The 24,396-nt window shown below is 32.5% G+C and overlaps 4 protein-coding genes across 12 annotated transcripts; 2 read left to right on the top strand and 2 right to left on the bottom strand.

Annotated features, from left to right (window-relative positions):
* Window positions 1–408: 408 nt before the first annotated feature.
* LOC113863318 lies at window positions 409–5,728 on the bottom strand. 2 transcript variants are annotated; one of them, XM_027496860.1, is made up of 10 exons: window positions 5,246–5,728; window positions 4,446–4,808; window positions 4,279–4,362; window positions 3,434–3,871; window positions 3,013–3,148; window positions 2,722–2,884; window positions 2,444–2,572; window positions 1,986–2,180; window positions 1,257–1,379; window positions 409–825 (listed from the first exon to the last, which is right to left on the bottom strand). In XM_027496860.1, the coding sequence occupies exons 2-10, from the start codon at window positions 4,735–4,737 to the stop codon at window positions 709–711; spliced, it is 1,677 nt and encodes a 558-aa protein (XP_027352661.1). In that variant the 5' UTR covers window positions 4,738–4,808; window positions 5,246–5,728; the 3' UTR covers window positions 409–708. The 2 variants fall into 2 exon arrangements, with proteins under 2 accessions (XP_027352661.1, XP_027352662.1); XM_027496861.1 differs by having other exon boundaries at window positions 542–825; window positions 4,279–4,359; window positions 5,246–5,353.
* Window positions 5,729–8,309: 2,581 nt separating this feature from the next.
* Window positions 8,310–10,397, top strand: LOC113862541 (SNF1-related protein kinase catalytic subunit alpha KIN10-like). The gene is made up of 5 exons (XM_027495622.1): window positions 8,310–8,484; window positions 8,655–8,839; window positions 9,535–9,717; window positions 9,821–9,952; window positions 10,209–10,397. Exons 1-5 carry the CDS (start codon window positions 8,310–8,312, stop codon window positions 10,395–10,397), a joined length of 864 nt encoding a protein of 287 aa, XP_027351423.1.
* Window positions 10,398–12,706: 2,309 nt separating this feature from the next.
* On the top strand, window positions 12,707–21,047 carry LOC113863541 (SNF1-related protein kinase catalytic subunit alpha KIN10). Of its 8 annotated transcripts, none has more exons than XM_027497167.1 (12): window positions 12,749–12,906; window positions 16,324–16,427; window positions 16,554–16,754; window positions 17,078–17,262; window positions 17,346–17,528; window positions 17,676–17,807; window positions 18,203–18,388; window positions 18,693–18,782; window positions 18,851–18,934; window positions 19,592–19,732; window positions 19,957–20,196; window positions 20,373–20,928. In XM_027497167.1, the coding sequence occupies exons 3-12, from the start codon at window positions 16,562–16,564 to the stop codon at window positions 20,484–20,486; spliced, it is 1,548 nt and encodes a 515-aa protein (XP_027352968.1). In that variant the 5' UTR covers window positions 12,749–12,906; window positions 16,324–16,427; window positions 16,554–16,561; the 3' UTR covers window positions 20,487–20,928. The 8 variants fall into 8 exon arrangements, with proteins under 8 accessions (XP_027352965.1, XP_027352971.1, XP_027352968.1 ...); XM_027497166.1 differs by having other exon boundaries at window positions 16,155–16,427; XM_027497164.1 differs by lacking the exon at window positions 16,324–16,427 and having other exon boundaries at window positions 12,707–12,906; window positions 20,373–21,047.
* Window positions 21,048–22,506: 1,459 nt separating this feature from the next.
* LOC113863890 (ethylene-responsive transcription factor ERN2-like) lies at window positions 22,507–23,920 on the bottom strand. Its single transcript, XM_027497657.1, has one exon. The coding sequence runs from the start codon at window positions 23,839–23,841 to the stop codon at window positions 22,603–22,605; it is 1,239 nt and encodes a 412-aa protein (XP_027353458.1). The 5' UTR covers window positions 23,842–23,920; the 3' UTR covers window positions 22,507–22,602.
* Between the last annotated feature and the right edge of the window lie 476 nt (window positions 23,921–24,396).

Below are 24,396 nucleotides of genomic sequence, written 5' to 3'. Positions count from 1 at the left end.
CCTATAGTTTCAGTTCTCTCTAATTTTGAAAAACATGGGGACGGGGCAGAAAACGATGGGAACTATTGGATACAAGGAAATTTGTCTTGAATTCAAGTTTTTATTTTTTTTAAAAAAAGGGAATACTTTTAATTTTGGCACATGAAAAAACTAAGAAATGAACTTTATAAAGGCCAAAAAGGAAATCATGCGAAACATACAAATCAGGGTACGGAGTATGAGTGAGCCACAAAAATCGTCAGTAGATTGAAATAGTATAATTTGAAGTGATGCAACTAGTTCTTGACAAGGTCCAAGTTTGAGGTTAAGTAAATATCCATATTCGTGATATTGAAGTATAAGTCAACCTTCAATGCCGTGACAATTAAGCAAAGGCTTGCTAGCACATCAAGAAGCAACAGAAAGTGGCAAGAAACATCTATTAGCAGTATTTGTCATTTCAATAATACAACGTTCCTTTCACTTGTTTACAGGTTACAACGGTTAATAAAGAAACACTTCTACCTTTCATGTCATTTGGCAAAACATGTTTTATCATCATCCTAATTTCTTATCTTAATGTACATTTAAACAGAAATATGTGACTGCAGAAGTTGCATCCAACATAAACATCTTACTCCTACTTTTCCCTCCTAGTATACAATGGTAACTAATGCATATATTTGTTTTTAGTGTTGAATGTTATTCCCTCCAGTTCACTTAAAACCCTTAGCATTCACCATCACAGGTCATTAGCATGGGAATTTGGCCATTGTCACTAAGATCAATCTTGTTCAATCTAAGGCAGCACAGTACTTGTTCTGGGAGCTCTTCTTGTTTTTGTGCCTGTTATTATATAGAGAGATGGTCAATCTCTGTTGTCACTAAAGAATGCTAGGAAAAGGGTTGCAAACTTGAAGTATCTCAAAATAGAACATTTGAGTTCATTCATATAAAAGTATAAAACTATATTTTCAATCATGTTGTATTATTAACGGCTTGATTTTGTAAAAAAAATGTCCATCTAGAATGGGTGAAAACTGGAAAAAATTATGATATATGGTAATGTAAAGCAGTAAGCACAGATATTTATGTGCATGTCAAAGCTGGGGCTTGGAAGGGTGATGGTTTTGTGTTTTTGAAATGAAAACCTGATGAAGAAAAGGTTGGTTCTTTGGAGTCATAGCAAATTTAAAAACCATAGATTTTATTTTGATGTCAATTGAGGCCAAATATTATAGCTAAGAATGCCAAGGTATGCAAACAACACAAAGTACCTGAATGGTTAGGCCTAGATCAAGAATGCCTTCTTTCAAACGGTCTCGAAATGCATCAAGTCCTTTTCTTGATATGTAGCTAAACCTATGGATGTCCAGATCAATCTCGAAGTAATTAGGACCCTATTAGGAAAAGAATAAACAAGAGTCAACTCCTTATCGGATGTAACATCGAAGGCAAGGACTTACATGTTACTAGTAAAGTATGTCATGTTTACAACAAAATAAAAAAGAAACGGTGTATCGTGTTTATCAAGGTTGTGCAACAATAAATGTCTGGATGAAACATGATGAGAAAGGTTAAAATATAAAAAAATTGAGCTAAGGGTACCTTAATGTCTAGAAAGTCATGACTTATTATGCAGGAAAAAAAATAAAAATATATAATTTTTTGAATTATATGGTAAAATTATTAATTTATTTTTCAAACTTCTTACCCAGCCCATGATCTTTTTACTCATGCGAACTGATTTTAGTATAAGTTGCCCATGAAACAACACTCAATCCTCTTTGTTCATCTTTCAAGCTAGTAACCACAATGTAGTTCATATACATCCCCCTCATCGGGTCATTCACTGACCAGGTATTAGCTCCTTAAAGTTCACTATTTTGCTTTGAAATGTAAATTTGGAAAGATGGTTATAGGTTTCATTTATTTGAAAATCTATCATAGGCATATGATGAAAACATCTTTGTGGTGACTGAAAAACATGCATATATGAGCTCTACCTTGTAAAAGTTGTGCTGTGGGCGTGACAGCACTGGCTTTCCATTATAAGCATTTACTAGCTTCCTTTCGGCGGAACTCAGTTGCATTTCCTCAGGATTGACGAGTCCTACCATGATCTTTAGCCTTTCTCTGAAAGCAACGCTAGATTCTTTGGCAAATCCTTTGACCTTTTCCATCTCATCCTCAGCTAATTTCTATAGCATAAATAGGAAACATGAACCAAGTTAATACTTAATATTGATTGTTAAGTATCAAAAGATATACATTGTGTCAGACTTAGTTTAAACATATATTAACCTAATGTACAGAAAGAAAAAAACAACACTTCCAAACTGGACTCATTAAGAACAGCTTGGCACAAAGTATATGCAGCATTATGAAATTTCTTATTTTATCAGTATAATGTGTTCTTAATAATGGTTTGTAACAGGTTAGTAGCAGTGAACGAATGATTTACCTTAATGCTTTCCTGAAACTGGGAAGAAATTTGTTCATCAACAGTTTCTGCAACTTTGAAATACAGTACAAGACTCATCCCTTCTCCATCACTATCACCAAGGAACATTGCAGCCGGATATGTAGGCAACTGTCACAAAGTACACAAGATAATCTGATGGATGAGAAACCAATCAGCAGTACCCATTCATAATTTTATGATGAATTAATGACAGTAATTTAAATACTAGTACTGAAAAGTGTTTTATGAATGTTAAATTAATGAAAAAAGAATTGTACCTGGATGTTTACAATAAGAAGTTGGGGAATTTTCCCACTGGCTGTCACATCTGGAAGCTCAAGATATCGGGCAATATGATGTATCTTTCTTGGACAGACAAATAGATCAACACCAATTGGAATGTATGGACTATGATTTGGTGCAGGAGATTTGCGCTTGTCTCTGCATAGTGAATGATTAGACATCTATGTATTCATGGAACCAAAATTGATGACATCCGTATATAAAGGACATAAGTGTGTGTGTGTGTGTGTATGTCTATATGCAAGCAAGGAAGGTCAACAACATACTTGAAATAATTTTTGCCACGCAGTTGAAATGTTGAAGGTGGAATTTCAGACCAACACCCCAAAGATGGCTTTTCTCCATTCTGACATGGAATTGTGTGTCCGGCTCTGGGACGGAGCAGATATCTTTTTGAATGACCTTACATATAATTAAGGAGCTTAATCAGCATATTATTTTAGTGTAGTATACTTCCACACAAGATTAATATATTCAAGCAACACAAAAGGTTGCTTTAGTTTGATACTGGTATTACTTTGAATTTGAAAATAATACTTGTGTTTCAAGTTTCAACACTTTCCAGTATGCAACATTGTAGTTGCTAGTTCAAAGTGCAAGCCCAAACAAATGCAATTTTTAAAAATAACTCTTGTTCTATGTAAACTTATTTCCATGCAATGAAAAGCAAAGGGCTTTATCACTTACTATGTTCATTTGCTTCCTCTACATCACAAGATTTTCGTTTGAAAGAAAGTCTGAAAATCGTTGACAGCCTTTTGCTTGGACGATTCAGTGTTTTGTCATTGAAACTTACAGAGGGTGCCAACCGATGAAGGCCTGATTTCCGTGCATTCTCTTGAGTTTTCTCTTCCAAACCATGTTTATATTCTTTTATACTTTTGAAGCTTCCCTGACTCTTACCTAAGCGAGGCATTCCGTAACCTTGAGTACTGATAAGGCCAAAACTACTTTCATCTCTTCCCTTTATTAACCTATCTTGGTTTCCTCCATCAACTTTAAGATAACTTTCATTATATTCTTCATATTGACACTTGTTATCCATAAAACGTGTTGATCTTTCATACTGGAGGACTTGACTACATGCGATGTTTCCAACTGTGCTGCCTACTAATGGAAAACCATCTGCATATAAATCCCACTCCAAGGTAAGAAACCATAGAAAGAAACAACAATCTGAATGGTGCAAAACAATAACAAAGTAACCTCTATCTCACGCACTAAAAACTAACTAGCCTATTACTTTTTTCCTATTTCTTATTTTTTCCACCCTTTTTAATAGAGACAATAACAGGAAAAGGTATTTGGCATTCGGAATTTGTGCTTATTAATGGTAATTGATGTCACAACATGGACAGGTGATTACTCATTAGGATAACTTCACACTTTTGGCTCAATAAATCTAAGCATTAAATCTCAGTAGTCTAATGCCCCAACATAATGCTAAAATGCCATCCTTCAGAGTTAAGGCTTTCTATTCACATGGTTCAATAATTGTTTACAATGTAATAAGGGAAGTACTTATTCATTACCTCCATGAACACTGCTGAAGTCGTCATCTGAATCAGATTCTAGAATGCTGACTGAATCAAAATAAGTTTCTTCTTGGCACGCTACTGCAACCAATGAAACAGAAAAGTCATTCTAAATTTCTCAAGTCCAATAAAAATGTGAAAACAGGGAAGTTAAAAAAATATACAATTTGCATCAGCATCATATTGACTGTGATGCCATTGAAGCTGTGTAAGATGGAATGCTGAATTGGAAACTTCAGAACGCCTACAAGTAGTAGTTGCACCATTTTCAAAGTTCATCATATGAACAAATTCACTAACAGAATAATCTGTTACACGTGACCCTGCATTGCTATTCCTCTTCTTGATATCAATAGGAATAGCATTTGGGACCTTCCTACGGCCTTTTACCATCCGTCTATGGAGCTTCTTTGGTGCTTTCATTGCATTAGAAGGTACTGACACGCAACCTCCCATTGTATATTGTTGTTAGGAACACAATTTCAAAGCTTCAAAATTGTCTTTGTAAGAATGACTAACCTCAGAATCTGCAAAGCATATATCAAAGGAAACTTTAGAAAAACTAAATCAAAGCAATGCTAGAAACAAAATGAAACCTGGGAAGGCACATGCAGTGATTCTGACATTTCCATAGACTGACTACACAACATTAAACTTTTAAGGTAAACCAATCAATGCCACATTTTTTCAATAAACTTTATTGAATTACAACCGGCCAACAAATAAGATAATAAGATTATACCATATAATTGACTCCAAAAATGAATGAAGATAAACATAGTGCCAAAATGAAAGACCAAATAAAAAATATAACTTTTTAAAATTTTCAGAACAAATTAAAAAGTTACTTTGAATTTTCAAAAAGTAATATTCTAAGACAATTTTCATGGGATATATATAATATATAACATAATACAATACAATACACACTTCTATAGCTGAGGAAAGTGAAGAGTGCTTTTACCTTTGGTCTAGGCAGGGAGGAATGGAGAAAAACGATGGAGTTCAACACTTTGGAAAAGGGAAACCGAAAAAATAAATAAAGATTGGGACAAGCAGAAAAATTTTATAGTACACAGAGAGACACAGAGAGAGGTTTTCCTTTTGAGGTTGTTTCGAGGAAGCTACTGTTGTCTCCTTAAACAAAGAATATAGACTTACATATATGGATGGAGAAACCTGACTGATAAAAAGCATGTAAAGAAAAGAGACATGACATATTAACAACCTTCAAAAGAAAACAATTATCTTTGTATACCATGCATCTGCTCATAAAAAAAAATATGGTATTGTATAAATTTTAAAAATATAAAAAATATGAATTGTTGGATATATAAAAGGCTGTTTACATAACATGAAAGAAAGCAAACCGGAATGGAGAAAGGTAAGATATCATGTGACAAGGGAAAAGAAGTAATAATAAAAAAATATTGATACACAAAATAATGACTCTGGCAAAAGAATATGCAGAATTCAAATACAAAACAAAAGACGACAAAAACACTTAAACCTTAGCCATCTATATTAGATTAAGAAATACAAAAAAGAAAAAAAAAATACTACAATCTATTTTTTTAATTACTTTTAAATGAGAAAAAAAAAAAAAACAATCAGAACAAGAGAAAAGTGATATAGAATAGTGGCAGATAAGACGTGAAGGACCGAAATTCAACGTGAAAAAACAAGAAAAGAATCATAGACAAGATGAAAGGTGCCAACAATCTTCTAACTCAGTTGTCACCGGCCTATGTAAATCCTTCAGATGTGACATTGATGTTTCAATTCATAGTTTTTGATACCACCAATGTAATAATAATAATAATGATAATTACCTGTTGTTGTATGAAGGATGAGTGGGTGGGATATGGTCTCCCCCTCTGTGCAATAAGGAAAGTCAAACAGAGGGAGAGGGAAGAACATGTATTAATGTGGGTCCGACAAGGGCAATGTCGGATCCAGATACTGCAAAAACACAACACCTTCTATGTGCTTTCCTTTTCCAATAATTCTAGTGCATATAAAAGCACCTAATCAATAATGAAAGATGGATGTTATATATTGAAAGAATATGAAATAATGGGTGTCAATAAAGTTCAAGTTTTGGTGAGTTGATTATGAGATTAGAGGGTGTTTGGATGTGATGTTCCCCTTAAGTTTAGGTGTTCATGCACCAGATTTTGTTGCCTATATACATGGAAATAAGAGAGAAAGAGAGTTCCCATGTTAGCCGCCATGCTGTACTTGGTAGAATCTCATTATCTTATTTTCTTTTTATCTCAATTTTGGCTGCTTATTCTAATATTTTATTATTTATATATAATTCTTAAACAACGATCATATGATCATATCAGACTTTTAAAATTTAAAGAGTGAATTATAAAAATAAGTTATGTACATTAATTAATTTAGTATGTCGTATTAACATTTAGGAATTTTAAATTTACATGCGTATGTATGTGAGAAGTTTTAGCATTAAGAATTAAATGAGTCAAGATTCATTAAAGTTAAGTAATAAAATTTGAGGAGATAAAAAGAAAAGACAAAATGAAAGATACTTAAAATTAAGAAATCACTTGACATTTGGAGTAAACAAATTTAAAGTAAGTCTTCGCTTTCAAGACTCGAATGAATTGTTAGTATATACTATACTATATTTATATTAGTTATAATTGATATAATATATTTTCCTTTTCAAATGGTGTGGTCATATTTCTTTTTCTTTTTTGTATTAATAAAATTTTAATTTTTTATGGGAAATTTTGTAATTGATTACAAATGTTTTGCTTATTTCATGTCCAAGCTTTACACAAACAATATATGTAATTTTTTAAAATATATCAATGTAACGGATCCCAACCTTAAAATAATTTAGTGTATTTATTTTTATTTGTCCATTAGTATTGTATTAATATTATCAAGGACCAATTATTTTAGTATTATTAACTATCAAGTTTCAACTTTGTTAAATTAATTTTTTTATATTTTCTATATTACATTAAAAGAAAATATACAAATTTCCCTTGAAAATAACGATTTACATTAATTTAATTCCTAAATTTATTTATTTAGTATCAAATCAATTATTCTAAACTTGGAACGAGGCAAAACACATGAAAAGAATGGTAAAGAAGCTAGTTTTCTTATACTTTGGAGGGCAACATTAATATCTTAAAGAAAAAAGGACCTGTCTTCACATGCAAGTGCAGTTTCGCACGTGCACCAGCACTTTGGTACATGTACAATATTATTTATTTGGATTTTTATTGCAAACCAGCCATAGTGCACCCTCAATTATTATTTCCTTCATCTTCATCCTTTTTCATCGATTCTCCATATCTTTTTAGGGTAGTAACTTCTATGGATTCTTTAGATTTTATATTTATATTTAACATATTTTAAATTTCATGTAGAGATTAAAATTTATTTTTTTTCATTTGATTGTAAAAGATTAAATTATAATTTAACCTTTTTAATTTATTATTATTCAGGGTCGATCATTTAATGAAGTGGTTAATATTTTATTCTTGTTAGTAGTTTTTTCTTCTCGGAAGTTTCATAATGGACAAGAAGATACTGAAGGGAAATTAAATTCTTTTGTGGGGTGTCCAACACATTACGTTATCTTCACGTCTATATCATTGAATAATAAAGATCACATCATATCATATACTTATACAATTTGAAATAATTTTATTTTTGGTTGAAAAATTAAAACTACCAACAAGGATATATAGAATATTCTGAAAAAATATATTAAGGTATTACTGATATATTTGTGATTCTAGAGAGATGGAAACAGGTATTTCAATGGTTAAGTTAGTAGACAGTAGTATTTTAACAGTGCTTTGATAGAAATTTAGTATATGTGTAAGGTATATAATTCATCGAATATGAGAGTGTACCAACAAAGTAAGATGTTAATTTAGTCAAAATACAAATATATTTTTCAAAATTAGGTATATTTGATGACTTTCTTTATTAATCTTAGTTTTGTGAATCCATATATGGAATTATATAGTTTCATATTAATGGATGGAGTAGCTGGGCAAGGCATGGTTCTACCAAATTATAAATTGGGAAAAACACTTGGCATTGGATCCTTTGGGAAAGTGAAAGTTGCAGAAAACGTATTCACTGGCCAAAAGGTTGCCATCAAGATCCTTAAACGTCGCACGATAAAGAACATGGAAATGGAAGAAAAAGGTTTTTACTATTTTACAAATATATATATATATATATATATTGCCTTTACTTTTTAAATTTTAATTAACATGGAAATGGAAATGCATGTTTGCTCATGAGGGTCACTCTTGTTAATTAGATATGCTTACTATCTTAACTTTTCCTTTCTATTTCTGCAAATTGTGTTCCAGTGAGAAGAGAAATCGAAGTTTTAAGATTGCTCATACATCCTCAGATTATACAACTTTATGAGGTCATAGAAACTCCAAGCGACATATATCTTGTTATGGAGTATGTGGAATCTGGAGAGCTCTTTGATTATGTAGCAGAAAAGGGTAGGCTGCAAGAAGATGAAGCTCGCAATATTTTTCAACAGGTAGTACTTGTTTGCTATTGTGTGTATTTGCTAAACTTTTGCCTGTGACATATATTGTAAATTTCAAATTTTTTTAATCTATCAAAAATATACAATAAGAATTAATAAATTTGCATTCAATATTATAATATTTAATATTATGAATACTTACATTAATGCTTTAACATCAATCCATTAAAAAAATTACATATATTATTGAGATGATTTGCATTTGCATGTGACATAATTTTTTTATTTTCTTTTGAAGTTTAATGTTTATTGTTTAATGAATTGTAACGAAGAATTATAAATTATTACATAGAGTTATGAACTATTATCTAGGTAAAAATTTAAAAAGCTTAAAAAATATTTTTCTTTGATACAAAATATAGTAATTTATATTCATAAATTACATTAATAATTTTTTTTTAATTTATTTGAAAATGTTGGAGAAGGAAATAAAGAAGGAATGAATTTCTCAAATATGTAGAACAACTATGCGCAACCCAAAACTTTAAAGTTATGAGTGTATAGATTCTTTTCTTTATAAATTCTTAATTAATTTATATTTCATTTTATGTGAGACTTTTTCTTTTATTTACACTTGATTTTAACAATAAACATAAGTTATTTTATCTATATCACGTAAATTTTGAATATATATTTTTTGTTAACATCATGAGATATATTTATGGTACCTTATATTTTGGAAGCAGATAATCTCTGGTGTGGAACACTGTCACAGGAATATGGTGACTCACAGAGACATAAGGCCTGAGAAATTACTTTTGGATTCTGAATGTAATGTCAAGATTATTGGATTTGGTTGGAGTAGCATCATGCGTGATGCTCATTTTCTTAAGACAATTTGCGGAAGTTGTAACTATGCAGCTCCCGAGGTTTCAAATTCCATGATTTGGCTTAGAATACATGATGATGATAACTATGCATCATGCGTGATTCGTTTTTCTTGGTAACACTTTGTTATATAATATCTCACAGGTTATCTCTGGAAAATTGTATGCTGGACCCGAAATTGATGTCTGGAGCTGTGGTGTAATTCTATATTTTCTTCTTTGTGGCACTCTTCCCTTTTATGATGAAAACATTCCAAATCTCTTCAAGAAAATTAAGGTATTTTCTAAATCAGTTCCTGTTTATCGGGTGGGATATTACTATCCATATATCAAATGTATTATACATTATTTGTTAGCATAGACCATTAACATTTTAATTTTGTTAGATAATTAATACACTAATAAAGATTATTTTAATACTTAAACAATTTTTTAGTGTATATGAATTTAATATTTAATTAAAATACTTATCCAAGCATACCCACAAAGATGTTTTCCTTAATGAGATTCTTACCACATTTTATTTCATTTAGGGAGGGATATACACTCTTCCTTGTCATCTATCTCTTGGTGCAAGAGATTTGATACCAAGGATGCTGGAAGTCGACCAAGTGAAGAGGATGACCATACCTCAACTCCGTCAGCACCCATGGTTTCAAGCTCTTCTTCCACCTTCTTTAGTTGTTTCACCACCAAATACAATGCAACAGCCCAAAATGTAGCCTCGAGTATCATCTCATAGTATTGTGTTTGGTTTCGTTTTGGACCAAAATCAAGCATTGGTGTTTAGATAGGATTTTAGTCAAAGTGGTGCATATTAAAAGCTATAAGTAAATCCTAACAATCAGGAAAAACAAAAAGTGTACTGTAACTTATTTTTAGTAGTGTCTATCATCACTCTCCCATTTAATAATTTTTATGCAAAATGCTTTTATTATTAATTCATTTTAAAAAATATGTTAAAGAAAAATCATTTAAATAACAATAATAATAGACATTTAAAAGTATCAACAGAAAGACCCAACTGAATTTAATAGTAGTTTTTGGGGCAAGTTAAGAGTTAAATTCCCAAAAAAGATGCAAATGGATGTGTTAATAAGGAAATGTTCTCTCTCTCTCTCTCTCTCTCTCTCTCTCTCTATATATATATATATATATATATATATATATATATATATATATATTCGTTCATTCCAAAAAGAGAATTAAAATTCCAAAGAATTTTTTTAGTTTTTTCACAAAGAAATTGGCTAGAAACCAACATTGTGGCTCAGGCTAAGTGGGTCTAAGAATGGATTGAAGATTTAATTCTTATAGGCCCGAGGCATTTGAAGAGACAAGAAATGCTAGGTGTGGGCCAACATCTTACCTTATTAAGACCCAAGTAAAATTAAATTGAGATTATTTTTGAACCATCCTTTTTGGTTATCAGCATAATTTATTTTACTGTTATTTTTTAAATTTAATTTTTAAAAATGTTTTAATATCTCCTGAAAATTAAATTTTAAAAATTAATTATAGATCTTTCAACAGTTAAATTTTGAAAATCATGTAGAAATTAGTTTTAAAATTCTGAAAATTAAATTTGAAGTAATATTTACAAATTATTTCTGAAATTTAGTTTCTAAAAAGCATTAAGCACACTTTCAGCAACTAAATTATAATAATAAATCCACAATCAAATAATTATTAACGAAAATGGGGTTATTCTTTTGGCTTATATTCTCAAGCAGATTTTTTTTCTCTAATATTGTATTTAGCATACTTTTTTTTAATCAGTAGTTAGTCGTTTATAGTATATACTTATGGGACTCAAGTATTTATGGTGACAACAAATTAATGACTAACCAGTGTCTGATTGATACCTCTTCAAATACAATTAAAAATGATCAATGTGAAGCTAAAGACAATGAAGATATTTTAAGTTAGGGATATGGAACGATTTGAACTTGGAACTTTACCTGTGGAAGCACCATTTGACTACTGTGTTGTGCATATTTGTATACTAGTTTTATTCTTAAGCTGATGCATGAGAAACGCTCCATGTTAATAATTTTGTTTGATTTAAAAATACTCGTAGCATAATAGGATTAGTTCTTACAATAAATTATTATTATTTTTCAATAAGATTTGAACTTGAAAGGTGAGATTTTATTTAAAGAAAAATGAAACATTTACCACTTAAACTTTTACATTCAACCACAACTTTCAAAATCTAAATTGACCCTTTTAGATATGACATTAGCACAAATTTAGAGAATACTATAATTCTTGTTTTTACACTTGTATTTTGAAATAATATTGAATCTCAATTTTTTAATCTATGTAGAACCATTCTTAAATACTTATATTTAAACTAGCTGCTAATTGTTTAAATAAAGAATTATTTTATATCTTAATTATAGAATTTAAATTGTTACAAAGTGAATTAATAATTTTAATTTAAAAAACAATCTAATCATGCCAACGTAACAATTTGATGATGACAAAAATACTTCGACATTAATAATAAGGAATGGAGTATTAATTTTTAAATTATGATTTTTATTAGAGTTAACAAAACTGATTTACTCTCCTGGATTAGTTGAAACTTATATGATAAAATATAGGGTTTGAATTTTACATTTTGAATTCAAATTAAATATAAGTCTTTTATCATAATCTAAGAAAGTTTAATGTAAGAAAATAAATTTTATTTGTTTTAGAAGTTAATTTTATAATTTAAATTAAATTTAAACCTTTTTAGCTTAATTTCCTAAAATTCTCTACTTGTTACAGGCCCACTTTAACGAGAAATAATTCGTTTTATTAGCGCTAATAGTACAAAGTTACATGATATTACTTTTTTAATTTTTATTTAATAATATATATAAAATATATAAAATGCTTGTTAGCTTATATAAGAATCGGAGTGGTGGATAATAAAATAATCATATTTGCATTTAGTTATAAATTTTGTAAATAAATTATCGCGTTTGATAATTAAATATTATAATAATTAGATATAAATGCTTTAGAAGCGAATTTAATTACCGAAAGCATGTGAGATCAAAACGCACCGTCTTTTGTCGTGTATTAGCAGATTGTGGAGGCTGATGCAAACATCGAAGGAGAACGCGATGCTTTGTTCCTCTTCTCTTCTTCTCCATCCCATTCCCAATCCTCAACATTAGGGTTCCTTCAATCTCTTCATTTTCACTCTCAAGCTCCGTTCACTCCAACAACACCTTGGTGAGCCTTCACCCTTCTCCAGTTTCAATCCCCATACAATTTTCAACATCTCCATCTCCCCCTTCCTCTCTGTTAATTTCGCTTTTTCTTTTTCGTGCTAAGATTCTTCTTCTTGTTGGTTATTTTTTCTTGATAACTATTGTTCTTTTTTACTTTTTGAAATTAAATCAAGTGCTTTCGATCGGAAGGCTGCTAGTTTTCAGATTTGAGGTTCTGGATTGCGTTGCGTGTGGATATGGAATGGCCACGATTTTGAATAATTGTGTTGAATTGTTCTAAAATTCTTGTTATTACTTCTAATTTTATGTTCCTTTTTTTTAAAATTATTTCTAATTGTTTGTTTTCTTTACGTTGTATTATTATTTCCATCAATTTTCACCTTCTGGTTCCTTCGGGTATCAGTATATACACTGCCACTAGCGTCAGAGTAGTAGATGGTGTGTTTAACACTTTTTTTTCTCTTTTTGTACGGTTCTTAACAATCAGTGGAACTTTTAGCTGGTGGTTAGTGGTAGATTACATCATTTGAAAATCTGTTGCTCATAAGGTTGTAGTAGCTTCTTTATTGTTGGAAAAACAGTGTAGTCAAAGGAGCGCCTGAGGCAAGGTGCCTCGTATGGCCTGTGCATGGTGCCTCTTATTGATAGATGTAAAGCAGCTGGAGAGGCCACCTGTCTAACTTGCAAACTGTGGTGCTAAGGCAGGGTAAAATAGTGAGAATGGTAGAAAAATGCGCCCCCCACTTTGAAATAATAGTCATTGTAGGAGTTTATTCTGTTTAGATTTAAAGTTATTTGTCACTTTACAAAACTAAGAAAGCATTATTTTTTGTTACCTCCAATTTTATACTTGTATCTTGGTATCTCCTCTAGGTGGAGTGAGAGAGAGCATTGTCAAAGTCAAGGGTTAATTTAGTTTAATGGAATTATATTCCCTAAGATTGAGGGTATTCTGATAACTATCTTAATCCTTGTGCAAAACCTTAAATGGTAATGATTTTGAAACAGAGGAGGTAACCGTTACCTGCCTTTGGAGTTTGGACTCATTCCGATACAAGTATTTTATGGTTTCAAAAGTTTAACAATTAAATAATTCCTTTCTAAAAGTGTGTATTTAACTTATCTGGCTGGCTATACCCTTTTTGTACTGGTATATTGGAGCCTAGGACTTGCATATAAGTTTTCAGTTCCTAGTGCATGAGGCTCCCGGTGTTGTGCATTTGTGCAGTTTGGGAGGCTTGATGCATTGATCCTTAACCCTTTGACCATAAATGCAACTTTTTTTGCCACTAGGAACAATGACATTGAGTCGCATGTCAAATTTTCAATAACCTTACCTTCACATCACCTGTCAGCCTTTTATGAATGTGCAATGCCAATGAAAAAGAAAGGGTAATGACAGATGATTCAATGCTAATATATTTTTTTAAATTTTTTTGTCATTCGTTTCATTACTAATAATGATTTTGTCAGTGTGTATAAGTATATTCTTGAGTTTCCTTTTTTCTGATAAAAGTAGAAAATTTATTTTATAATTAATAGTTATTAATAGCATGCTTAGCTAGCACTGTCATCTGGGGGGAGCGTTGCGGAGAGCAGCCACAGGTTACTATTCATTTACATTTCTGAGCGTTTTGAAGTAGTGGGATTGGTTAGATCTGTTTCAGAGAAGAGAGAGAACTTATGAATAGAGAGGAATCTTGTTAGAAAAATAGTATCAACTCAGTGGTAGGACCCACTAGAGTGTTGATACAGAAATGATACAAGATGATAATTGATGTAGAGTATTTGAGAGCCCTTCCCAAAGTGAGATCCCTTTCTCCCATGTTCTGTTATTGTTATGTTCCTTTCCATGACTAACTTTCCATTATCTCAGCAACTAATTGGCATTACCGGTATCAAGGGTATGATCCTCTACATCTACTCTATTCCTCCTATGATACACCCTCCAAATATCCAGTTTCCTAACAGAGTCATGGTCAGTTGGTTGCTATCCCCTATTATTTCACAGGGGAAAATTCCCTATTTACTGTCTATATTTTGTACATCACTGAAGCTATTTTGGGTATGGTATTTTTCCATTTCCCTTGTTTTGCATTGGAAAACCTATATGTATCTTATTCAAGACTAAATGCACCTTTTTTGTGCTCATATTTGAAAGTTGGGGTAAGAAGCTTGACTAAGGGTGACCTCCTCCCTTTTCTGGTCTCTGAACCAGTTCTCTGGCAGTGTTTCTGGTCAGCCCATAACAGCTCTCAAGCTTCATTTCATGCTTCACAGCAGAACCTTCTTTTGGTCTCTTTTATGTTTTGTCTCTGTCATGTTTTTTTCCAGCTTATCTGAGTTGTGTTTCTCTTTCCTTTCTTTCTTTCATTCTGTGTTTGTGTTCTGAGTGGCAAGGTATCCTCATTTTTCTGTTGTCTCTGTGTGTTTCCCTACTCATCATTGAGTTCTCTGTTTTTTTTTTTTTTAAATTTCAGAGATGTCTCTTCTGTTTCTGTTTCCTATATGTTCTTCAACTTTTATTGTTAGCTTTTGTGTATAGACTATGACTTTTGACTATTATTTATAAATGTCTTTAATTTCAGGGAATATATTTTGAGTGTTTGTTTATGTGAAGTATAGATTATATTTCTTGTATTTATAATTGTTAAGATGTCCCACATTAGTTAGGAATAAAGACAGAATATTCCTTATAAGGAATAAGGTAATCCTCCTTCTATGAGCTAGTTTTTGAAAGTGAGTTAGGTCCAAGTTTCTTAACATGGTATCAGAGCTTATTCAGTTTAAATGTTGGGCTGCTCATAGATGTCTAGTCCTGTTGGATCCACCTGTGTACATGTCAAGTCTTACAAATTTCACGCACTAGATGTCCAGTTCAGCACGTGAGGGAGATGTGTTAAGATGTCCTACATTGGTTTGGAATAAAGTCAGAATACTCCTTATAAGGAATAGGATAGTCCTCCTCCTATGAGTTAACTTTTGAGAGTGAGTTAAGCTCAAGTTTCTTAACAATATTCTTCAAAATAGTGGTCATGTCATACCTCTCGATGCATTGTCCTGCCATAGCAGTTTAGGGGATGGCTGCCCCATGTTGCCTTTGGGATTGATGACTATGTTAATAGAGAAGAAAATTGTTAAATTTCTTTTTAGAATACAATTAATCAGGATCTTGTTTTCTTTGATTGCAACAATAAGTCAGACAATTGTTCTCAATTGTAATGATGTTCTGGATCCTCTTTTATGCAGTAATGCTGCTCTGATGTGATGTTTATCAGTCTTGATATACCCATCTGTTGGTGTTTACTATTGTAAGCCATTAAGAGTCTTAGTTGCTGAGACTTTATGTGGCAGACTTTATACCCATCTGTTGGAGCTATTCCTCGTTATTGTCTAAACTTCTCCCTCTTTATTAAAGGTTGAATTGGATTATAGGCGCCATACACTTAAAGAAAAGGACAATTGGGGTGACAATTAAATTTGTACCAGTGCTGTAAAACCCTTGTGTCACTGGCAGCTCATGTAATTATGCATGTTCTTCTAGTCATTCTAGCATGCTTATTTTGATGTTTGCATTTGTTTATGCATCTAGATATACTTTCATGTGCCTGATTATATATTTTATCTCTTCCATAATTTTACTTCTAGATTTAAAAATGGATGGATCAGCTGGCCGAGGTGTTGGTGCTGGCCTGGACATGTTTCTACCCAATTATAAATTGGGAAAAACACTTGGAATTGGATCCTTTGGGAAGGTGAAAATTGCAGAGCATGTATTGACTGGCCATAAGGTTGCAATCAAGATCCTTAACCGTCGAAAGATAAAGAACATGGACATGGAAGAAAAAGGTTTTTATTATTTTTATCAATAAATTATATATTATCATCTAATTGTGGTCCTTTTTTTTTTTTTTTAATTTAGGAATTTCCAATTGTTCTAGCAACTTTTTGTTTTGTGAATATTGATATATAATTATAGCTTCAAGAACTTTTATGTATTTTACTAACATATGTTATCCTTATGTTCTAATGATGTGGAGTTTGAAGATAGATATAACCAATTTCCTTATGCTTTAGTTTACAAGATCTCCCATGTTTCCTCCTGCTCTGTCTTGTTATCAAACATGCTTACCGTCCTTCTTCCCCTTTTCCTTTTTCTAAATGTATTGCAGTGAGAAGAGAAATAAAAATTTTAAGATTGTTCATGCATCCTCACATTATACGCCTTTATGAGGTCATAGAAACTCCAACTGACATATATGTTGTTATGGAGTATGTGAAATCGGGAGAGTTATTTGATTACATAGTGGAGAAGGGTAGACTGCAGGAAGATGAAGCTCGTAATTTTTTTCAGCAGGTGGGTTTCTTTACTATTTTGTATAGTAGAGAAAAATTTTGCTTGTTGCAGATTGTTTGAGCTAATTTCTTATTTGGATGCAGATAATCTCTGGTGTGGAGTACTGTCACAGGAATATGGTGGTTCATAGAGATCTGAAGCCTGAGAATTTACTTTTGGACTCCAAATGTAATGTCAAGATTGCTGATTTTGGCTTGAGCAACATCATGCGGGATGGTCACTTTCTTAAGACAAGTTGTGGAAGCCCCAACTATGCAGCTCCTGAGGTTTGAAGTTCTCTGGCTTTTAATGGAATGCATGAGGATGATTATTGCTATTTTTTTGTTATTGTAATTGTTGAGGATATATGTATTTTCTTTGTCTTGTGATTTGTATTTCTTGGTAACACTTTGTTTTCCCATTTTTTTTCATAGGTTATCTCTGGGAAATTGTACGCTGGACCAGAAGTAGATGTCTGGAGCTGTGGTGTAATTTTGTATGCACTTCTTTGTGGCACTCTGCCTTTTGATGATGAAAACATTCCAAATCTCTTCAAGAAAATAAAGGTATTGTTGGTGTTAATTTTATTTATTTAATTAATCAAACCATTGGCTGTTATGTACATATATATTGAAACTGTCCAGACCAAGGACACATGGCTAATTTTCCTGCTTTGTAGTCTCGCTTATTTATATTTTTAGCTTTGTGTATTTATTTTGATTTACTCATTTTTTACTATTTTTTAATATTCTGAAGCTGTGCAAATGCATGGGTTGCATTTTCTAGTTCTATATGAATATAATAATAGTTCTATAATTTCTTTATAACTTTGAGTCTAACTGTTGGATGTTCTATATTAGTATTAACTGAATAATGAATTTTTTGAGAATCAGATTTATTCTTTAAGTTCTGTTATCCTCAACTTCAAAGAGGTTTATTTACCACATATTGTATCATATAGGGTGGGATATATACACTTCCCAGTCATCTGTCACCTGGTGCTAGAAATTTGATACCAAGGATGCTTGTGGTCGACCCTATGAAGAGGATAACTATACCTGAGATCCGTCAACACCCATGGTTCCAAGCTCGTCTTCCACGTTATTTAGCTGTGCCACCACCAGATACAATGCAACAGGCCAAAAAGGTTTGTTTTTATGTCTTTGTGGGTTATCCCCCCTTTCCCTCCAATGTCACACTTCTGTAAATTATCTTCTATGGTTCATGAAAAGTGTAGTTGAAAAATACTAATTTTAAATGAAAATGCGAGGTTTCATACCTTGAGTAACATTTCAAGTTACTTAAGGGCACTGGTATCTTTTCAGCTACTTTAAGTTTTTCAAAATTTTCACTTTAGACACACCTGCACATTGGGGATTATAAGGTGTATGATATTTGATATGTTGTAATCAGTCCAAAAAATAAAACCAAATGATGTCATGGTATTGTAGATTGATGAGGAGATCCTTCAGGAAGTGGTGAATATGGGATTTGACAAGAATCAATTGGTTGAATCTCTTCGGAACAGGATACAAAACGAGGTTTGTGCCTTTCATTTTCTCCTTCTACATCTGCCAGATTATCCCTTACTCCCATCCCTATATTTCAGGGTACTGTAGCCTACTATTTGTTATTGGACAACCGATTCCGTGTTTCCAGCGGCTATCTTGGAGCTGAGTTTCAAGAGTCCATGGTGAGTTTCTCTTACATTTATTTTTTTAATATTTCATTAGTGTCTTTATTCTTTAATTCATTTAGCTTATCCAAAGAACAGAAGACATTTTTCTAACATTTGGGTATATTGTATCCCTATGCAAACTGGGTTGCATATTGTGTACTGTACAAAAGTTATGAGTAAATGTTAGGCGTCACTACATTATGATGTTGCAAGCCAGGAAGATAGGAAGGAACAGTAGAAAATTATAACTGAAGTTGCATTGGAAATGTGAGAAAAGGGGAGGGGTTGAGCTTTTTAACATCTTACTTACAAGGTAGGAGAGGGGGTGGGGTTAAGTTAAAATAAAAATGGAGGAGGGGAAGAAGAGGGAAAAATTGGGAGAGTGAGAGAGAAGGAAAAATAGCCCTTCTATCAGCTACCTCGGTCCTGGGTTTGGGTGCTGTGAAATGAGTTCCATTTCAGTATTTTTTGTAATTTGAGTGAGGCTCCTATCGTTAAACCGTTCATTAAATATTTCTTTCTAGCCTGAACTTGGTTATTCTTGGATCTTATAGCCTTGGAATCATAGGTTTCTTATTCTTAATTGATATTATATTTCTTTGTTTGTTTCCTTTTAAAACTCAATCCTATCCAAAACTCCTTTAATTTTGGCTTTATATTGAAATTGCTTAGGATGCTGGTTTTAACCAAATGCATCCCAGTGAAGTTGCTTCTTCAGTTGTTGGGCACCGTGTTCAAGGCTATATGGATTATCCAGGAGCAGGATTGAGACAACAGTTTCCTGTTGAGAGAAAATGGGCCCTTGGGCTTCAGGTACAATGAATATCACTTGTGATCATGCTGTTTGTGAGGAAATATTTGCTGGGTGCCTTTTTTTGTCTAGTTTATTCCATCTGTTGTAAGTTTGGGCTGCTGAATTTGTTGCTTATGTACTTTATATCTAACAACTGTCTGAATTTTCAATAATAGTTGCCATAAGAAAATTGTAGTTTTGATGGCTTGTTGGTAGTTACTTTCTGTTCATTATCTTGTGACAGTCTCGTGCCCATCCTCGTGAAATAATGACTGAGGTCCTTAAAGCTTTGCAAGAATTAAATGTTTGTTGGAAGAAGATTGGTCACTACAACATGAAGTGCAGGTGGGTTGCTGGCATTCCTGGTCAACATGAAGGAATGGTGAACAATGCTGTGCATAATAATCATTACTTTGGAGATGATTCCAACATTATTGAGAATGATGCCGTTTCTGCTTCAAATGTTGTCAAATTTGAGGTGCAGGTAATTTACCTCTACAACCATAATCTTTACAGCATTTGATATAAAAAGACATTTTCAATTACTGCCTTAGTAGTAATGATTTTGCTGTGATGGTCAGATAAGTGTCCTTTGCTAAATCAAAGTAGTTAAAGTATCTGCTTGATATTATTGAATTCTTATGTTCACTTCTATAACAGCTTTACAAAACTAGGGAAGAAAAGTATCTGCTTGATCTTCAAAGGGTGCAAGGTCCACAGTTTCTCTTCTTGGATCTGTGTGCTGCTTTCCTTGCACAGCTTCGTGTCCTCTAGAGCAAAGAGCTTAGGCTCACAAGAGACTCAAATATGCCTGTTTCATGTGAATAAGCTACCATTGTACATATAAGTATCTTTTCTGTCCGAGAGTATGGTCTGTTTTCTACCCGTTTTTCTATGGGTAAACATCATAATGAGCCAATCCTAAATATGGGTTTTGCTTCATTAACAATGTTGTTTAACTAGGTGTTCCTTTCTCTTGATGAATTTAATTTTATCAATGTAGTGAATTATATGGGGAAATTGATGAAAGAATTAGACCCCAATTGACAGTGATGTGTATGATTTTCAATCGAGGGCTGTAAATGACTGTTGCGATTGTTACTTGGAAGCGGAAGGGATGCCTGTCTAGGCTGCATGCCTGCATCTAACTTTGAATTTGCAGATTAGCATTATCTTATGAATGTAATTTCAGATTACTCTTGTATGATTGCATCCTCCGAGCCTTTATAGACTGCAACTGGTACCTGGCAAAATTTATACTTTCAGGATTTTTATGCGTTAGCCTTTTGAAAGTATCACGATGAGACGACGTATACTACCGTCCATATTTTGTTTGGTTTATGGACCCCTTGGCGGCCTTTGTTTGGGAGTTGATTTTTCATTCGAGAATATTGATCCCAAGAATGATATTCCTAGGGATATAATATTCCTGAAAATTTACCATGCCCGTGTTTGTTTTTCTTTTGTAGACAGAGAAACCTACACAAAAACATTTTATTTCAAGATAAACGTATATTTGAAAATAGACATTGTTTTTTCTAGAAACTAGCCTAATGCAACTGTCTATTCTTGTTTATTCTTCATGAGTATCTGAAAATAAAATTTTTTGTTTGATTGAAAGACACATAATTAAGAAAAGTTGACTTCTAGAAATTAAAAACATAAATTTTCTCTCCTTTCATCTAAACATTGGGTAATACGTCTTCGTCTATCTAATAAAAGCTTATGTGTCTGAATCATTACGTTATATTCGTCTTTCCCTCGATTTCCTTTATATTCTTTAACCAGCAACGATATAACTACCTTTGCACTACGCAAATATTTATGTAGCTACCTTGTTAATAAATTTGATGTGCTCTTTAATGCTACCAACTCGTGACATCATTGTTTCAAAATATTTCTCACGAATATGGTCTTATGCTAATTATTTAAATGGTGGTGGTTGTGCTTTTACTGAATAATTGCCAATGCAATAAAATTTATGATATAAGAGACTTACAGCAATCATTAACTTAACTATTAGATATTTTTGTTTCCACATTTGCGTTCTTGCTGTTGGTCTTTAAGCACCATTTTCTTATAGTTTCTGGTCCGTATTATTTTTAATATTAGATGTTTTAGTTTTTCACCCTAATAGAACCTTATTAAGCGATGATATGAGAAACAATAGACCATATCTTTGCCACCTGTTAATAGTTATTTCACGTGTGTACTTCACCCTAGCACCCCACCACCGAATCTAACTGACTAATGAAATGAGCACTAGTGACTAAGGCTTTGTTTGGAAAGAGAGTGAAGAAAAGAGTTTGAAAGAAAAAGGAGGTTTAACTTCATCTTTGTTTAGATGTTTAATATTAAGAGAGGAGAATGATAGAAAGTTTAAATATATAAATGATATTATTATATTTTTTATTCTTTTTATATATATATTTTATAATTTTTTTTATTTTTCTAAAAATTAATAAATTTAAATTTAATATTTTTATTTTTTATAATTTTTTAAAAAAATTCTCCTTTAAAAACTAACATTTAAAAAAAAAAAATTCAAATCTCAATCGTGAAAAAGTTAAAAAAAGTGGAAGAAAGAAAACTGTAAAAAAAATTTAAGATTAGAAGAACTCAAAAAACTAATATTTAAAGAGCTTTGGAGAATTTAGAAAATTCTCAAACTCTTCTTTTAATTAAGTAACTCTTAAAGCTAAGCCTTGTTAATTCCTTTTCTTCACCTCTTCTTTCCTCCTAAACATAGCCTAATAGAATATAAACATAAATAACAACACTGTACTAGAAAATATTTTTTATAATTAAATAAATCTGATGTTACCACCACACATGTTGCTTAGCATACATTGAGGTTACAGAAAAATGAGTGAAACTAATTGAATAGCAGCTAGTTAACAAAGCAAATACTAGGAAGATCAAGTGAATTCCAAAGTAAGAGTTCCCCATCAATACTGGATGCAAAAGTGGGGGAGGAGCAATCCATGCCAATTGATGTTTGTGGTTTTTCTTCGTCTTTCCTATCCATTGCTCCCATGTACTCTTCATTCTTCTTATTAGCCTCAATCTTGTTTTTGCTACAAGCCATCTTGAGGCTGGTTAGTTGACTAGAAGCCCCTCTTCCATTTTTGTTTCCCGATTCCAGTTTCAACTTCAAGCACTCAGTTATTCCATTGAAGGCATAAAGGGAAGCTGAGAACTTTCTCTCATATTTCATTCTCTTCATGACAGCTCTTAACATTGAAGGCTCATCACTATAGTTCTCTGGTTCCAAAGGTTCCTCAATTTCTTCAGCAATCTCAAAAGGAGAATAATAGTAATTAGATGGAACAACATTGTCCAAGAACTGAAAATCCTTGGCACTCAAACAAATGCCTTCTTCATTGTCTCCCTCTCTTTCCCCTCCTGAACTGCAATCAGCATTTGATGTTGTTTGTGCCACACTGCTGAAATTGCATTCCATACCCATTTCTTTTTCCCTACAATCATCTTTTCCAGCTAAACATGATTCAAAACTATTTGTGATGTAGTCAATTTGTGCACTATTATCACTGAATTCGTTGTTGCTTGTGCCATAATCTTCAGGGTCATTAAGGAAATCAGTGAATTGGTCCATTGAGAAAGATTTTGGTTCAGTTCCATAAACATCTACTTGTTGCTTTTGTTGGTTGTTGAAAGAAAAAGAATTTGAGGAGGAAGTTGAAGAAGCAGAAAAAGAGCAAGGATTGTTATTATTATTATTATTGCCATTATTCCTTGCTTTAAGCCTTTGAAGGAGGAGATTTGTAATCTTTGAGGGAAGAGCAGGAGTTGATGAAGGTTGAGAACAAGGCCAAAAGTTTGTTCTAGTGTTGGCACCACGAAGCATGAAAGCAGCCTCATCATAGGCTCTTGCAGCTTCCTCAGCTGTATCAAAAGTGCCTAACCACACCCTTATCTTCTGAATGGTATCTTTTATCTCAGCTACCCATCTTCCTGATGGCCTTTGTCTCACCCCAACAAATCTTTTTCTGGATCTTTTGGCACTTCCAGGTGTAGCAGGTTCCTTCATCACCTCATTCCATGCCAAGTTTTCCTCAGATGGATTCCTCTCTCTAACTTCTGCAGCAACCTTTCTCTTCCTTCCCATTTTCCTGTGCTTTTACACACTGTTTGCCTGCTTCTTAGTTAAGCTTACTAATGATTCTTTGAAGGCACAGAAGCTTGGTTGTTGTGGCTTTCTTTGTGATGATTTTAGCTTTTATATGAAGGAGGGGTACTGACTAATGAGTGAAGCTTTGAAATAGTTCACTTTTTAGAGCTGAACAGGTCAGACACACTGATATTGGCTCCATTTGTTTGTTTCTTTATAATTTAGGCTTTATAATGAACATTTGGCGGCTTCTCAGACTTTTTAATTGGTGCAACTTGTTGGATCTGGACACGGTATTTAAATTTATCTTCTGTGACCATATTTGAAAATTTAACCATATCTTATAACATAGTGCAAGCTTGACTTGGTCATTGCCATTGCTTTCAACCTTTTATGTGATAGAAACTAAAGATTACGTAATCTAGCACTTTTTTTAATGTTATAATTTTCATGCTGTCCATTATCTGCTCTTCATTGCCACTTTGTCTAAGGCATCAAGGAAATTTGAGATAGAGGGCCCCACATTACTTGTCTTAAAAGAGACCAAAAAAA

Source organism: Abrus precatorius, unplaced genomic scaffold (genome assembly GCF_003935025.1).
Source record: "Abrus precatorius isolate BTA unplaced genomic scaffold, Abrus_2018 Scaffold3, whole genome shotgun sequence".
NCBI classification, from domain to species: Eukaryota; Viridiplantae; Streptophyta; class Magnoliopsida; order Fabales; family Fabaceae; genus Abrus; species Abrus precatorius.
The sequence above is the reverse complement of the archived record's forward strand: the minus strand, read 5'-3'. Positions and strand labels throughout refer to the sequence as shown.

What these genes read in the sequence shown, in the direction of transcription:
- LOC113863318 (XM_027496860.1), bottom strand. Translation starts at nt 4,737, where the DNA reads ATGGGAGGTTGCGTGTCAGTACCTTCTAATGCAATGAAAGCACCAAAG. An exon ending in ATATGATGCTGATGCAAATT is followed by an intron (nt 4,363 to 4,445) that starts GTATATTTTTTT and finishes CATTGGTTGCAG; the next exon opens with TAGCGTGCCAAGAAGAAACT. An exon ending in ATCTAGGCCTAACCATTCAG is followed by an intron (nt 826 to 1,256) that starts GTACTTTGTGTT and finishes ATATAATAACAG; the next exon opens with GCACAAAAACAAGAAGAGCT.
- LOC113863890 (XM_027497657.1), bottom strand. Translation starts at nt 23,841, where the DNA reads ATGGGAAGGAAGAGAAAGGTTGCTGCAGAAGTTAGAGAGAGGAATCCA.
- LOC113863541 (XM_027497163.1), top strand. Translation starts at nt 16,460, where the DNA reads ATGCTTATTTTGATGTTTGCATTTGTTTATGCATCTAGATATACTTTC. An exon ending in CTCGTAATTTTTTTCAGCAG is followed by an intron (nt 17,263 to 17,345) that starts GTGGGTTTCTTT and finishes ATTTGGATGCAG; the next exon opens with ATAATCTCTGGTGTGGAGTA. An exon ending in CAATGCAACAGGCCAAAAAG is followed by an intron (nt 18,389 to 18,692) that starts GTTTGTTTTTAT and finishes ATGGTATTGTAG; the next exon opens with ATTGATGAGGAGATCCTTCA.
- LOC113862541 (XM_027495622.1), top strand. Translation starts at nt 8,310, where the DNA reads ATGGATGGAGTAGCTGGGCAAGGCATGGTTCTACCAAATTATAAATTG. An exon ending in GTAACTATGCAGCTCCCGAG is followed by an intron (nt 9,718 to 9,820) that starts GTTTCAAATTCC and finishes AATATCTCACAG; the next exon opens with GTTATCTCTGGAAAATTGTA. An exon ending in ATCTCTTCAAGAAAATTAAG is followed by an intron (nt 9,953 to 10,208) that starts GTATTTTCTAAA and finishes TATTTCATTTAG; the next exon opens with GGAGGGATATACACTCTTCC.